Source organism: Fukomys damarensis, unplaced genomic scaffold (genome assembly GCF_012274545.1).
Source record: "Fukomys damarensis isolate Sample0158 unplaced genomic scaffold, DMR_v1.0_HiC HiC_scaffold_9, whole genome shotgun sequence".
NCBI classification, from domain to species: Eukaryota; Metazoa; Chordata; class Mammalia; order Rodentia; family Bathyergidae; genus Fukomys; species Fukomys damarensis.
In genome coordinates this window covers 33,669,027-33,686,286 of record NW_022900921.1, presented here as the reverse complement: position 1 = coordinate 33,686,286, position 17,260 = coordinate 33,669,027, and the positions used below count along the sequence as shown (strand labels likewise).

At 38.2% G+C, this 17,260-nt stretch overlaps 1 protein-coding gene across 1 annotated transcript in view; it reads left to right on the top strand.

Moving 5' to 3' along the window:
• The first annotated feature begins 8,819 nt into the window (after positions 1-8,819).
• Ccdc112 (coiled-coil domain containing 112) overlaps positions 8,820-17,260 on the top strand; it is a 41,169-nt gene continuing 32,728 nt past the window's right edge. Inside the window, exon 1 of the mRNA XM_010614132.3 lies at positions 8,820-8,909. Coding sequence (XP_010612434.1) covers positions 8,844-8,909 — 66 coding nt within the window. The 5' untranslated portion in view covers positions 8,820-8,843. The remainder of the gene's footprint in view (positions 8,910-17,260) is intronic.

Below are 17,260 nucleotides of genomic sequence, written 5' to 3'. Positions count from 1 at the left end.
ACCCAGAAAAAAAAAAAAAAAAAAAAAAAAAAAAATTAGCTGAGGGGCAATTCAGGTCTTATAAGATGACTGCTGCTGCTTGAAGTAGTCTGTCAGGGAAGGCTGTACTAGAATCCAAGGTCACCCTCAGCTTAGAGGAATGGAAGCTCCTAGCTATAGCTGAATGTCCCTGTAGATTTTTTTTTCTTGGTGTCCTCAGTCTTGAAAAGGGATGAGATAGGCTAGGTAGATTTATAGCTAAGTTTTGCAACCTTTCCTAAATTATTAACATACCTACATCCAAAGTTTCAAGGTAGTAGAAGATACAAAAAGAAAGCTGATTTGTTTAATTTTTAGTTACCTATTGTAACTTACCTGCAGGTCCATGTAAAAAGCCATGGTTTCTAGCAAAACACAAACTATTTTTTAAGTTCCTGCCTATCTTAGAAGAAAATACAAATCATGTTTTTAGTGAGTAACAGGTTAAGGGCCCAGGTTCTGTGTGTGTGTGTGTGTGTGTGTGTGTGCTGTGTTCTATCTCTACAGTGGTCTCTGACTAATGTTAAGCAAATGAAAAGGGGCCTTCCTATAAAAACATGTTTTTATTGAACTGAAAGAGAATTGGGCCCAGGTTATACTGAGATGAATTAACCATTAGACATTTGCTGTAAATATGTAACAGTACATTTTCTAATGAAACTTGTAATCACATACTTGGTGGATTAGAAGAATAGCATACATGAAGCAATACATTTTCATTGTTCTGCACTGAGAACATGCCCTAAAATGATCTCTGAAGGCACCCATAAGGGGAAACTCTGGGCCTTGTCTGCTAACTTCCTGGTCTCCGGTAGATGCCAAGGACACTGTTGAGGACTCTGTACCTATACCTTCTTTAAACCTTATGAAAGAGCATCCTGATCAAGTGAGGAAGGAGACAGAAACTCAAGAGTTAAGTAATTTACCCAAGGCTCACACAGGTACCATAGAGCTCAGTGGAGAGCCTCAGTTTGAATTTAGCCTGTTTCTGGAGTCCATAATCACTCAACCACTTCACTAGAATCACTTTTGGTTGGGAAATATCACTTAAATTTGAATCTGAATCAAGAAAGCTTATGGTCCACCTGGTTCTTTCCCTAAAGGCAAGTGCTTGGACCCATTAGACAAACTCCAGGGCGTTTAAAGAGCTTATTTGATAATCCCTTAGCTAAGATATTTGGTCTTGATGCTTTTGTTTTTCACTGTGAGTCTTAATGGAAATGAAGGATTGGCACTGATGAATGCTTTCTACATCAGATAAGGGCTTTCAGCAGAGTTATAAAGCATTTTCATGAAGGAGTCTTCTAACTTTAAATTTTAAATGGGGAAATAAATGAATAAATAGATAAATATTTGCATTTGAAAGATAACAATAGATGCCAATGTACCCACCTCCAAGATTAAGGAGGAGATGCTAACTGTCAGGGTGGATGGAGTTAGGGGTGTATTTGTCTGCACTCAGGAGACTTTCTTCTCTATGGTCCTGGTTTCTGATGATGTCTCCTAAGTCCTGTCCAGTGGAGAGATGGAGGGTCTTCCCTCACTGGTGAGTACAGGAACAGAATCTGCTAGTGCTCAGGGCTGTCGCTTGAGCTCTTCTTTCTGAGTATACACTTGACCACAGGGGCACATGCTCTCCATTGCTTTTTGCCATATACAAAACTAAGTTTCGAAGGACTGCACATGAGATTTCCAGTCCTGTTGGTGACTGAATGAGCACTCCCATTTCTGTACAGCAGTACTTGGAATTCCAGATATGAGCCACATTTCCATCATCAATATAAATGGTAATAGATGTGGTAGTTTTTGACCCTCTGTCTGATTCTGACTGTTTTACTTGGTTCAGAACATAGGTGAGAAGAGAGGTGTTCTTTTGAGAGACTACTTAACCCCCAATATCTAATATTTAATCATGGCAGAGCCCTTCACCTAAAAACAAATTGAATTTGTAATCATAGCTAAAGCTTCCCCACATCTTACCTCCTACCGCATTTTCTTCTTCTTTCCTAGTGTTAAGCATTAACCTGAATGAATCCTTCCTGTACATGTTTTGGCAATTTACTATATAGCTAAATGTCTCTATATCGTGTTCAGGTGTATTCATTTTTTAAAAAAATAGCATTAGTCTGTACAAAATTTCACTGATTCCATTCAATATTATTTTGAGATTTTTCTGTATTGATCCATAGAGACCTATTCATTTTTAACTATTTATACTATTTCACTCCATGAATAAACCACATTCCATCTTTTTCTTGGATGGAACAATGCTGTAGTTGATTTTCTTGGGTATGTTGCCTTGTTCCAGAGTTTTTCTATGATAGATATCTACTTAAGTTAACAAATGCTAGCTGATGTTACAGATAAATTTAAATGAAATTTAAATGAATTCTCATAATGAAAGTTTATTTTTCACTTATTTACAGTCCCCAAAGATGGGGGAGGGAAAAATAGCTGTTTTCCTCAGAGCCATTGAAAGACTTCAGGCTAAAGGCAGGTCTGCCTCTTTCAAATCAGCCTGTTCCTCAACATCTACGCAGTGAGAGACCAAAAAAGATAAACTGGCCTTTTAATCTTCTGACTCAGAAATTACTCACATCAGTTCTACACATTTATTTCACTGGTGAGAGCCAGTACACCTAAATGCAAGTCAGCTAATTAGGCAGGTTCATTCTCAAAACTACTCTATCTGTGGAAGGGGAATGTACATTTTTAAGGAACAACCGACCATCTCTGCCTTTACACCTAAAAGTGGTATTGCTGGTTCTTTCAAAGGAAAATTATTCACTGTTATTCTTTGGGGGTCTTCTTACACTAAAGATGGCCTTACAGGCTTGTGAAGTTTGGTAGCAACAGAAGTGTATAGCATCACTACCAGCTTCTCTTTCTTGCCATGATATCTGGTGGTATAATGTAAGAGAACCATGGTATATCGTAGATTATTGGCAGTGTGGAGAGACAGACTACCTTCAGGCCTCCGTGTCCTCTCCAGTCACCTAACCCTGGCTAAAATGCGAAATGTTTCATCAAAAAGACCTGAGAATGATAAGAAATCAGTGGTACACACATTGAGACGAAGTAAAGAACAACGCCAAGAGGAGAAAAAGTATTGGGAAAAGTAGAGTGTTAGAGTGTTGTCTTAAAAAAAAAAACGGACAAGAATGTGGCTAAAGTACGTCACTTCTTTGAGCACCATGCTCCACTCTTGAGTGCATCCCATATCTACTTCTAATAAATCTTTCTCGTACTTCTTTAAAAAAAAAAGAATGTGGGGAAAATATTCCCCTCAAAATTTCACTTTTTGCCAAGCAACTTTCAATCATGTAAGTGATTGTTTTAGATAGGTAAAGCTATTTGGGTAATATCAAATGCTGCCATTTTATAATTACTTTATAGTTGACAATTATATTAGACTAGGGAAAAATAATAAGTGAAATTTCGTTGAGAGGTTATCACTTCCTCTATTATAGTCAAATATGCATTCATCAAAAATAATAATGATGGGGCTGGGGAGTTAGCTCAGTGGCACCACACCTGCCTTGCAAGTGCAAGTGCAAACAAACTAATGATGTATGTTTACATAGAATTATCTCTGATAGTTGTTAAATTTTAAAAATATGTATGTAAATGGTATATGTAATATGTAAATATTTATGTAAAAAGAGGATACACACATACATGTATACTTGCTGCTTAGGAAAGCATATCTTTACAACTAAATAACAGGTAACAATAGTTACAATAGTTGTTTGTGCAGAGGAGGAATGAGGGATCAGGGAACTGGGCACCAGAAAGGATGAGGCAAACTCACTCATCACCATAGACTCTTTAGCCGGGCGTGGTGGTGCATGCATGTAATCCCAGCTCTGGAGGCTTTAACAATAGTTACAATAGTTGTTTGTGCAGAGGAGGAATGAGGGATCAGGGAACTGGGCACCAGAAAGGATGAGGCAAACTCACTCATCACCATAGACTCTTTAGCCGGGCGTGGTGGTGCATGCATGTAATCCCAGCACTCTGGAGGCTGAGGCAGGAGGATCACTGTGAGTTCAAGACCAGCCTGGGCTACATAGTGAATTCCAGGTCAGTCTCAACTACACAGTGAGACCCTGTCTCAAAAAAACAAAACAAAACAAAAAAAAACCCCACGTAGACCCTTTAATGTTTGAATTTCCTGTAGGAATGTATGCGGGGGTGAGTGAATTCATGTATTTCTGAGTTTAAGTGTGAGAAAGAGAACAATACAGTACTCAGTCCCACCACCTATTGAGAATGGAGTTTCAAATTAAGGATTAGAATCCAGTGAAAGTAGACTTAGTAATTATCATTTGAAATTAAAGAAAAAGAAAGGCCAGATATTACAAGAACTACCCCTTATTCTTTTCAAAATTTTTTTTGGGGGGCTGGGGATTTAGCTCAGCGGTTTGGTGACCTGCCTTGCAAATGCAAGGACCTGAGTTCAATCCCCGGTACCAAAAATAAAATAAAATAAAATAATTGTTTTGCAGTGTTGACCCAACATATTGAGCAGTTTCTATCTATTCAATTTGAAGAGTAACCCTGCCTTCTGAAGGTGATATAATCGCATCCCTATTATAGAATCAAGAAAAGTAACCTTAACCTTTTTCAAGGGGCCATTGACAGAGAGGTATGGGATGAAAAAAGGGAGGAGTAGAACATTCCCAGAAACATAATCACAAAATGGTTAGTTTTAGACAAACACATTCTTATATAACTAGTAAGCATGTCTTTCCAAATATGATTGTCTTATGTTCTATTGTGAAGAGAATAGATTATTTAAAATCAAGCTTATATGGGTTGAAATGCCTTTGTGTCAGTTGTTTCATGAATAGCGCTGAAAGGGCACTCTTAGGAAATTTTATTTATGCAAGATACAAGTAAAAGCCTGCAGGCTATAACCTAATTTATTCAGATACTTCTGGTACAAAAAAAAGTGACCTATAAACCAATACTTTCCTGAAACTTTTAGGGAAATCAGGTCACTATTTCCAGCCCTTACTTGATTCCCTGATCTCTTAGTATTAAGCTATGTCACAAATTTTCTTTTGATAAGGTTGATTAGCGAACTTGTGACAAAAAACAGAAATTTAATTAAAACCCATATAAATTTGGAAAATGTCACTCTCCCTGGTATGTCACAGCTATATTATACCCAAATCACAAATTACTAGAACAGTAATAATAATTTTTCTTCCTTTTAGCATATTAAAATAATCTAATAAAGATTTAAAATTAATTTAAAAATAAAGATATCAAAACTAGCAATAACAAAAAAGAATCTGGTGAGACTTTGCTTTGATTTGGTATGGTTTCCATCTTGAGTGGAAGGTTATGATGACCTAAGGGACACCAGTTTGATGTTTCATTTTGAACTATTTATTCAAGGGGAGTTGAATAAGTGGGTGAATGTGGGTGTTAAGTGGAGTTGGTAACAGAATCATCAAAGGGTGGGGTTACAACTCTCTTCTCCCAAGGTTCTTATATGACACTTTCAGGCGAGGATGGCAAGGAAGCAAAGCTCTGCAAGAGGTTTAGGTGGGGCTGATCAGAATGTGTTAATTCAAAATTCACTAACTGGCAAGATGGCCCTATATAGGCCAGAGTTCTGCCCCAGGTATGAGCTCTAATATATGTATGTGTGTGTGCATTTGAACAAATATATCTATAAGCTAACATATATATATGCTCTAACATATACATATAACACACATATGGTCTAAAAATATACTTCTTTGTCTAAGATTCCTACTAATTCTAGGATATGGTATAGAAATTAATGACATCTGTTCTATATAAACAAACAGATCCAGGATTAGAAGTATATCGTAAGTGGAAGATAACTCAAAATTTACTTTCAGGCTAAATGAATCTATCAGACTTCTTGATGTTAGACAACAAATTCCAGCTATTTTAAGCAAAAGCAAACAAATATATATTATTAAATGTGTTAAGTAGTTCTGAGAATCTCAGTGAGGGCCAGAAAAACAAGTGTGGATGCCCTGAGACTGGGAGCCACATAGAAGTCATGCAACAAAATGGCTTCAGGGGACACCCCATTGCTGCTGTCCCGGACACAGGCAGGCCAGCTCTTGGCCCCAGTAGTGAACACTAGACAGCGGTGCTTAGAATCACAGACATTGGTCTCTGGAGGGTGGGGCTTCTCTTTCTCCCTGCAATGGTGGGTTCTATGCAGAACCTCACTCATACATACCTCTGTGTGGAAGACTCACTTACATGGGACCGATAGGTAGACCCTGGACCCTAGATTCTCAAATCTAAAATGTCAAGGGAATTTTGACTTCCTCTCTGGAGAGCAAACTGAGAAATTAGAACATTCTCCACATGTGAAGTGGGTTCACATGTAATGAATGAATGAATGGTACCACTCAGAGCAATATCTGCCTTAGTGAAGTGCTGTGCTCTCCGTTTCCCCTAAATTCCCTGGAGAATTTGAGGCACACCTTTCCGGGGGAATTCATGCCACATAGGCAGACTCTTAAACATGGGATACAGAGAATGAGAGCGGGAGGGTGAATAATCATTTCCCTCCTTTCTGCAGATGGGCTGCCTCAAAATGCAGTAGTTCATTTGGCCTTGCTGAACCCATCCATGAGATCGAACTTTACAGTTCTACTTGCCACCCTTTCACTGGCCCACCTCACTAGCTTTTTTCTCACTCTTGCTTCCCTTGGATTGCGTCTCTGCCCAAAGTGGTAGCACTTGTGATTTCCCCTTAGGCTCTTGTTTCCAAGGGAACCTAGGCTGCAAAGATACACTATCACAGGTGTGAGGTGTGCTTGCTGGAGTGTGCCCGGTCACTGTGGCTAGCACCACTTACTTTCCCTTGGAAACTGGTAAGGGCAGCTCCTGCTGATTTGTAAGCCTGCATTTGCCATAACAGTCACTTGCACTGGAAACATTTTTTCTACGACTTCTAATTTATTTTTGCCTTCTGTTCAAAAAGGAATTATTCATTGGGGGATTGGGTTATGAGATTGGAGGTAGATGAATAAATAACCTGTCATCTCTGTCAGATTCATTTCAAGCCTCCAGCTTCCACATCAAATAGTGCCAGAGCTTTGTGAATTTTCTCTAGTTTCTTCAACAAGCCATTCTGTCTTGTTTCTCTGTACTCTCCCTCAGGTTACTTTCTCTCCTATTAAGCTCTTTTCCCTCCCTAATTACTGTAGTGAACTGTGTCTTCTTCTAGAAAAGTAAGCTTTGATGTCACCTCTTTAAGGAATCCCTCCTGCAAAGACTTTACCTCAACTCTAATTTATGCCAAACTGTACAAGCTTGTATATTCCTTAATACCCTGTTTATCATATTTATATGGGCCACACTGGATTTCAGGTCTGACCTATTTGCCTGTCTTCCCCAACAAGATAGTAAGTTTCCTAAGGGCAAGGACCATGTGTCATTTGGCTTTGTAGCTCCAGCATTAAGCATTCTAACTGGAACTGAATAAAAATTCCATGAAAAGCTTTTGAATAAATGAATAACTGAAATAACTGATTGAACCATTCCAGTCTGGCCCCTGGACCATGCTGAGACTGTATTTGTGCTGGTACAGTGTTGCTATCCGAGCCCTTCACCAAGTAGGAGAGCAGATCCATGCTTCCTGCTACACATCCTAATTTTGGAATTAGAAGATAAATTTTCATTTATTTATTGATGAACCCATCCAACAAGTATTTATCAATGCTTGTGACAAGTGTGTTTTAGGAATAGTTCAATAGTGAATAAAACAAAGATCATCCCACAGTGAGCTTGCATTCAAGTAGGGAAGGAATATAAATACTATAGTCTGGATTCAGTGTCTCCTTCATCAAACATTTATGGGGTGATAGTATGGCCCAGGTGCTCGAGAACAGAGATACAGGGCTGGCCCACAGAGCTTACTCTCTAGAAGGAAAGGACATTAATGGAATCATCACACAAATAGGTAACAAATGGTCACAAGTGTGACAAAGAAACAAAGCAGATTAGAAGGGATCCAAATCTAGACAATGTAGAAGTAGCCAAAGAAGGCTTCTCCGCGAATGGCCTTTGAACTGTCTCTGGAAGGACCTTGACTAATAAGGAAAATGAAGAGCTAGAGGCTCATTCCTAGGAGAGCTGCTAACATATGCACAGGGGTGCTGATACATTCTCGGAGTTGAAAGAACCCCTAGGAGCTGGAGAACCAGGAAAGAAAAAGCAAGCAGGGAAGGTGAGCAGGGACCGGCTTGTGTCAGATGTTACGGGCATTCACACAATGTAGAGAATAATTGATTACAGAAGACTGGAGTTGTTAATCCATTTTAGTTGACCTTCTGGAATAAGAAATTGAGGTTTTTTAAAAGCTGCTTGTATCATACAAAATTAACAGTATTGAAAACTATCCTATAGTTTTGACTGAAAAGAATTCTTACATTTAGAGTAAAATTTTGGAAACTGATCCTGCTTCAGAGACTAAATGCCGGTTGACTATATTTGAGATTCTAAATATAACAATCAATATTTTTTATTTACCTGCCAGGGTCCTAACTTGTGTTCTTCTTTGTAGTATTACTGACATAACAAGAACATTTTGATTTTCATGCATAAAACATAAAATATTTTTCATTTGCGGTTAAAGTGTACTTTTTAAAGCTGTCTCGCAGGTGACATCTGGAGGATAAAACTGAAAATACAGTTTTTAAAAGAGGATTTTCAATTTCCATTTGCAGGAAACCATTAAAGACTTGGAGCTGAACTGACTGAAGATTAATGTTGCTCATGTTTTTGGCATTATATTATTCACAGTACTTAGGTATAATGCTATGATTTTTAATGATGAGAATACTAATGCTCAAGCAGATTTGGCAGTCCTGCTTAAACCCACAGAGGTAAGCAGGTAAGTGACTTGATTTTATTTTGTTTTTTAGAGTTTCCAGGGTTTTCTCTACTAATCAGTGGTAGAGAGCTAGTGTAGCATTTTTGAGGACCTGGATTCAATCCCCAGAAATGAATGCATGCATGAATGAACAAATGGCTTCCAAGGCAAAGAAACACTTTAGCTGCAAGTAAACAAGAATCAGATCATACTAGACTTCTCAGTGGTGATACCAAACAGAAAAAAACAGGCAAATAATACCTTCAATATTCTAAGGGGAATTTTCTTCCTGGTTAGCGTTCTTTATGGAGTCAAACTGTCCTTGTGATCTGAACCAAATAAAACCATTTTCAGACATGCATAGGCTTGAAAGTTAACCTTGCTAAAGTATTTTCTGAAAGAGTAATTTAAATAATCATCTGTTATAAGCCCAATTCTGTTATTCTTCTGTTTATGGAATGTGTGTATGTATTATAATAAATATTTGATAGACTATGTTCTTCACCATTCTTATTATTTTTTCCTTTAAATTTCTGGATAATTTTGTCTTTTCTTATAAACTATAGAGCAGCTTGTCTATTTAAAATTTCTATTTTGGGCTTGAGATGTAGCTCAGTGACAGAGTGCTTGTGCAGAATGCAAGAGTCCTTGAATTTGATCACAATGCCAAGAAAAAAAGTAGATTTATATGCATATTTTTATAAAATTATTTTACATGTTCGAAAACTATAACAATGAACAGGCATACCAAGTATTTTCTAGAATGGAAATAGTTTCAGTTCACTTTTAAGTATTTTCTCTTGGGTCTTATTCTGCCTGTTTGTTGTTTGTATGGATGAGAATAGCAGATTTCTTTCCCTGCAGCTGTGGTCTCACTAAGTTGCCAAGGCTGGTTTTGAACTCACAATTCTTCCTTGACCTCCCAAATAGCTGGGATTGCAGGCATTTTCCATGGCAACCAACTTGGAGACAACTGCACATCAATTTTATATTCATCCATCTCACAAGTTCTCAGGTTGTTTGCAATAGATTTGTAGCTGAGCTTCTTGAATCTACCAGGTATACAATTATCTGTAAACAGCAAGTTCCTGTCTTCCAGTGTTTATACCTCCTATGTCTTTCTGTTGTGATTACATTTATTACATCTCTAGAACCCTGCTAAATAATGATGGTGACTGTAGATGTAATTGTCTTGCTGTTGATTTCAATGCAAGTGCTTTTAGTGTTTTTTCATTGAGCATAATGTTGGCTCTTCGTGAATATTGATCTTTCTTATTTTATTAAGAATCTTAAATCAAATGTGGATGTTGAAATTTATCAGATATCTTTTCAGCATATTTGGAGAAAATCATGTACTTTCCTTTTAAACAATTTTATCAGGCAGATTCAGGTGCTGAAAAGAGGGAAGGATTTAAGGTGGGGAAGTAACTGTTTGTGAATCAGTCGTGGGCTGGAAGCGGCCAGGCTAGGAGTGACTGTGAGCCACACTGCAGACTGGGATCCTGAGGGACCAGCTCCCTGTGGGCAGCCTTAGGAGGTCCTGCTTTCATCCAGTAGCTTCTGAGCACACCAGCTTCACGTGCTCTGAGAAGGAGAACCTGCCACCACAATTCTTAGCTTTGGGAATATACTTTTACAAATTATTAGCACATGTTTGCAGTACATAATGATTACATTCATCATTGGGAGTAGGTGTGTGCACATAACATCTTTTTTTTTTCTTTTATTTTTTATTTTTTGTAAAGAGCTGCACCACATAATTCAGGCTTGTCTTAAACATATTATGTAGTAAAGCTGGGCTTGAAGTCATGGCAATCCTCCTTCAGGCTCCTGAGTACTAGGATTACAGGTGTATGGCACCGTGTTTGGCTTCTTAATTCTTTCCATTCTGCTTCACCTCCCTCCTCCTGGTCTCTCCATCTTTAGGTCCCCTCCCAATCTCCAAAATATCTACTTCCTAATTTCTGCTCTCTATCTTTAATTTTGCTCTTTAAATAGTTTATACTGTGGTTTTCTTGTATAAGAAACATACCCAGCACTAGATTAGGAAACTGACACAAGCCTTGTCACCTCCAGAGCCTCCCTGTGCTTGCTATAAGCCACCCCAGCAAAATGAATGCCTCAGGAGCTACCTCTTGCCCTGTTTAATGAAGTGCTAAAATCAGTTTTTACACAAGCCCTCCACCTGACTGGCAAACATACTTCCCATTGAGAACCCTGCCAGTAAGGCAGCCAGGTAAATAAAGATGCTGAGCATCTACACCTCTACTCTATGGGATAGCAGATTGAAAAGATGAAAACAGGACCCGAGTGAGTCAGCTGACTCTGCCAAGCATGTCCCAACCTTGAGGGTAATCCAGACTCACTCTGGAGCTCTTAGGGGGAAAAACTCTTTCTCTCATAAGCCTTTCAAGGTGCTGCAGAACGTAGTATGCTGAAACTGTGGTAAATATTTTTTGCATCAGTATTCATAGGTGGTTTTTGTCCGTAACTTTCTTTTTCATTTTTTAATTTATTAGGTTTTGTTTTTGTTTTTGCTATTGCAGCCAGTGTTTGACAAGGATATGCTACTTTTATTACATTTTAGAAACTTTCCTCTTTTGCCTTGCTCTGGAACAATTTAAAAAACTTTAGAGCCTATTTATTTCATAAAGATTTCATAGAATTAGCCCATGAAGCCCTCTGGGACACATGCTCTTGGGGAGCATACTTCTTAACAACGCCTTTTGCTTTTTCTTGGGTTTTTGATACTTAACATGTAATGTTTAGATTTTTACTTTACCAATTTTCTTATAATGTCCTCTCTTAGAAAAATGGTTGATTTGGCTTTTAAAATTTATATACAGATGGCTGAGCCAAAATGTTTCCTTATGACTGTGTGTCTTTTGTATTTTTTATAATGGACATTTAAACTTTCGTAATGTTAATACCTGAGCAGTTTACCTATAATTTTATCACATTGCTAAAGTTCTTAATTGGGATCATCTTTTATTTTTTTATTTATTTTCTTTTATACTTCTTAATTCATTTTTCCTCCTTTCCTTTTTGACCTTGAGACTCAATTGCTAGTTATGTTTTTGTTGTTGATTTTTTTCTGGTTTTTGACCTGAGTGGTTAATTTCTTTATTCTTTTGTAGTTATTAAAATAATTGTTGAAAACTGATTAATTTCTTCTATTCTTTTTGTTTTGTTTTGTTTTGGTACCGCAAATCAAACTCAGGACTTTGCACTTGAGAGGCAGGTGCTAAATCTCCAGCACTGATTAATTTCTTCTGAAGATAACATGGTCTCCATTGCATGGGTAGTATATAGAATTATCAATGTTTCCTAATTCAACTGAAATTTTAGTTCTGATATTCTCTTTAACTTTAGAGTTTTAAGAGAGTTTTGAAACTCAATGAACTGGGGATATAGCTCAGCAGCACTGTGCCTGCCTGAAAAGCACAAGATCCTAAGTTTGATTCTTGGTACTGGGAAAATAAAATAAAATGTAAGATAACTGGATCTTTTATTCTTTAAATTGGTATGATTTGGATCAGAAGATTATATCTGCATTATTTCTGCCTTTTGACATTTATTGGTTTTGTAGCTTAAATATATGGTCAATTTTTGTGAATGTATCATGAATGACAAAAACGAAAATTTCAGTACATAGTTGGATCTGCTTTATAAAATACAAATTGAGCATCCCTTATTGAAGATGTTTGGGCCACAAGTGCTTCAAGTTTTGCAATATTTGCATGAACTTTATCAGTGGAGCATGCCTAATTTGAAAACCCAAAATCCAAAGCACTCTCGAATTGTAAGTTTATCAAGGACGGACATGAGTTCAGGACTTTGGAGTATTTCATATTGTGAGTTTTCAGGTTAGGGATGCTCAGCCTATACAGTACTTAGGCTACTCTATTCTTAAAGCTCTTGTCCTTAACACCTTTCTCCAGTTAGCCTCCTCAATGTTTGGCATCCCTAAAGAAGAAGGCCAGCAACACTACTGTAGGTAGATAGCTACAGTTCCAAGCTCCAGCAGGGAATGTATCTCCCATGTTAAGAACCAGTTCTTGCAGAAATACAGATAGGGAGAGGAGATGAACCATCAGGAACCTGTCATTATCTCGTACTCATTTACACCAACCGGCAGCCAGGTAAATATAGGTTTGGATTTGCATATTCATATAACACTAAAACCTTTTCTTTTTTCTGTTGATTCCACTAAGGTTTATACTATGTACTTCTCTCAGACAGAGCAGTCTATGTTTCCTAATGTTGTGTCCAAATAAGGTGGGACAAGTGACTTTCTTGTGTTTTTCTGGCCTAGGCAACCTGGTTTGGCATCTGCAGTCTTTCCTTGGTCATGGCCTAATACTTGTTGATTTTCCTACCAATGTGAGCAAACTATAACGAGTTTTTGTGTTCCAAATTATGCCATTCCTAGATGTTTGCTTTTTGTCATATTTCATAGGCCTAGTTATATCAAACTGACAGTATCAGTTGGGGTTATCTCCGTTTATGTAGAAACAACCAAAAGTCGTTCTCTTAGGTAAAAAGAAGCTCAGACTAAGGGGGAATTTCAGGGTGAATGAACCATTCCAGCTCCTGAGTTTGGTGCCACTCAACCTGAGGTTGCAGATCTATTGGAAGTGGGCCAAGTGGGCACTTTGCCTCCCCAGCAGGCCCCGACTGAAGGCCAATCTGCTGCTCCCATTGCTCAGGCCAGTAAATGGGTAGGAATAACCAACGAGGGGGTTTAAGCTGTTCTTTCACAGGCTCTAAAGCAAAATTAAAACAAGGTTAAACACAAGTTTCTAAACAGCAGAAAAAGTAGCAGCAGCTCAGAGACAACAAGCATAGCTGCTCATATTAATACACAAAAATTACTTTTAAGTTCCAACATTACTGAAGTCCCAAACATTCACTGATGTTTTATCATATTCTTGATGCATGATTTCTTAACTTCGATGTTTATATCTAGGGATCTGGTTTTCATTTAAAATTCTCAAACAAGAATAAATATTTAACTGAAAAATTGTACTTACAAGCTAAATGTTTCTGAGAAATTCACTCTAAGGAACTATACAGATGATATATGAGTTTAATTTCCTAGCTATAAAATAAATGACCCTACAATAACTTCTGAGAAATTGATTTTAAAATGATAGGGTTATGTTCATCACATGAAGTAGAAGTCTCAGGAAAAAGTATTCTATTGGGTCTAAGTGATGTAGGCATAAAACTCCCATCCACACTTAAGATTTTATTTCCCAAAGGCTTGTCTGAAGGATGTAAACCAGGAATGGCGAAAGAATAATCAACAACCATTCAAACACACTTGACTATCTTCTTTGATTTCTTTTCAGAAAAAGAGAAATATGCTTGGAGATTTTGTCATTTAGGAAAATAAGCTTCTATCAAGCAATAAAAAAATAAGAATTGATAGGGAATATACTGATATGGAGTAAACTTGACTATAAAATAAACTACTATTAACAAATAAGATTTTTGTAAAAAGTAGACTTACTCAGAGAAAAGTAGGTTTCAGTAAAAACCAAAAAGAGACAGAGTAGTTAAAAAGACAGACAAGCTGCTGTGGCAAGCAGTGCTATCACTAATCACTCATCCCTGTAACAGCCCAGATAGCTTTCTTTTCAGGATCCCTTGTAGCTCAGGTTGCCTTGTGACTATAGCTAATGTTGTATGAATGGAAGGCATTGCTGAAGACTGAGAAAAGCTTTTAAAAAGGGTCCACTTAACTTGCCCTTTTTGCTCTGCCTTTATGGCAGATACTGTAGGTTTCCTGTCTCTGAGTTCTCTACTCCTACTGATAACGTCCACTTTTGCCCCCTCCACGCTGGCTTTCTGGGAGCCTGTGTAGTCACTGTGTGGGCAGCCTGTAATTTCTGCTGTTTACTGCCCTCACAGAAACCTTCACCTGGTGAGGTTTGGGATTTGGTAGGCAAATCCTTCAACTTCCCACCCTTTGTGGGACCATTATGAAGAATGCTCTTAGATCCCCTCAGAACAGCCCAAGTAGAGAGAGCCCTACTTGCCAACAGCACTCCTGTCTAGAGTTTTTCCCTTGCCTGTTTCACTTTCCTGCTCTATCACCTGGCTTCCTGAGATCACCTCTTAGATAATATACACCCTCTACTCAAACCCCTATTTCGTGACCCAATTTCAAGCAGAAATGGAAACAGACTGCAATAGTGCTTCTACAAGCCAAGGAACATCAAGGATTGCTGACCATCATCAGAAGCTAGGAGAGACAGATTTTCCCTCCAATCTTCCAAGAAATCAGATCTGCTGATAACCTTAGTTTTGGATTCCTGGCCTCCTGATCTATAAGACAATAAATTTTTGTTGTTCTAAGCCATCCAGTTTATGGTACTTTGTTACAACAGCCCTAGGGAAATAATACATGTTGTATAAGAAAAAGAGGAAAATAAGAATTCGTATATTCACATATACAATACTTGCATTTTTGTACAGAGAAACATGAAAAGAACAAGCCCGAAATCATGGTTACTTATGGTTACTTATGGAAGATCAGCTGAAATGGAGAGGATATGTGTGAAATCAAGACTTCTTTAAACATAGCTTACATATGTTATATATATATATATCTTATATATAAAGAGTAAATGTTCGAATTGTAATTTGAAACTACATGATTGATGTAAGACAAAGGAAATCAGTAAATATATTGATACCCTCAGTAACTAAGATTTTCAGTTACAATGCAAATATAAATATGAAAGAAGTTGGGGAAAGATAAACATGTTATGTTAAATTAGAATTGGTATAAAAATGTAAAAATTAAACTATAAAATAAAAATATATTGGGCCAGGGATTTAGCTCAGTGGTGCCACCGCCTGTCTAGCAAGTGCAAGGTCTCTGGAATTCAATGCCTGGTACACACACACACACACACACACACACACACACACACAACAGTAGATATTTGGGGGATTGTTAACTTATTTTCCCTGAAATCTGCGAGATTATTCTGAGGCATTTGGATAATGCTGTAGCAAAAGGCCTTATTCTGAGTGAAAGTAAATACGTCAAATATACACCCAAGTAACTTAGTTCTTACCTCACACTAGTAGATTTGGAGGAAGCTAATTTTCCCCTTCATATTATCAACCACTTTGTATTGCAATCAGGTGTACAAGACCCTCTACCCAACCCCATCAGGATGAATTCGTGTCCATGCCCCTATCAGAGGCCAAACCTGCCACTTGTGCCCTGGACTCAGTGCATCTTGCTTCTCTTTTCTGCAGCATCAAAATTTATTCCCCACTGGGTAACTCTGAGCAGCATACAAACATCCACTATTAGTGCCCACTTTGAAGCACAACACAACAACAGAGACCCTCTCAGGTCACACATCTTCCTCCAGCCAGCACCTCATTTCTCTCACCACCTGTACCCTCAAATCTATCAAACTAGTTGTTAGAACACACTATTTCTGCCTTCTTGCCTCCGTCATCTCCTCAAACCTCTCAGCCAGGCTTTGGTCCTCACCCCCATTTGGCCCTGTGCTTGTTAGGGTAGCCCACGGCCTCCTGTTGCCAAATCCAACCATCACTTCTGTGTTCTCTTCTCACTCAGCCTCTGGGCAGTGGACTGCACTCTCCTTGAAACACTTTCTTCTGTAGTGTTTACATCCTACTTGGATATTGATTTAATATTATTTTAAATACGTTTTGTAGGGACATGATGGCCAAATTCACATCTTTCAGCTCAGTCTCTCCTTTGAGATCCAAAAACATTTACCCAATTGTCTGCTTAATATCTGTACTGGGATTCTCTGGAGACAGGCCGACCAGGTTTGTAATCTGTCCACCTCCTGCTGCCCTTCTCTTTCTTAACTTTATCCTTAAAATGGAGATGATGGTGGCACATATCACTGGGTTATTTGTTTGGAGTAAATTAAATTAATTTAATTTCAATTTCTCAGCATATCATCTTTGTAATTTCTCTTCTCATTGACTAAGTCCTAAGAATCCAACTATGTCATCACTGCCTCTGATAACTGCTTCTGAGAGGCATTCCTTTGTTTCCCTCTCTGCAAACGTAAAATATAACTTTTTAGAAATTATAGACGATTATTTTCCATTTAGATTCCATCTCACCAGCACATGGTGCTGGCAGAAAGCAAGAAAGAAGTACCATCAAGCGAAAAATAAATGCGTATGCCTACGGCACGAATAAAACTGACAGAAGACAATTTAAGAGAGCGCGTTTTCTTGGGTTGGGTGGGCAAACCAGACACACAAACCCACCACGGGGCAGAAAGACCGCCCCGCCCGACCCCGCCCTTCGACGGTCCCGCCCTTCTGCCTCCCACCTTGCACCGCGGCTCC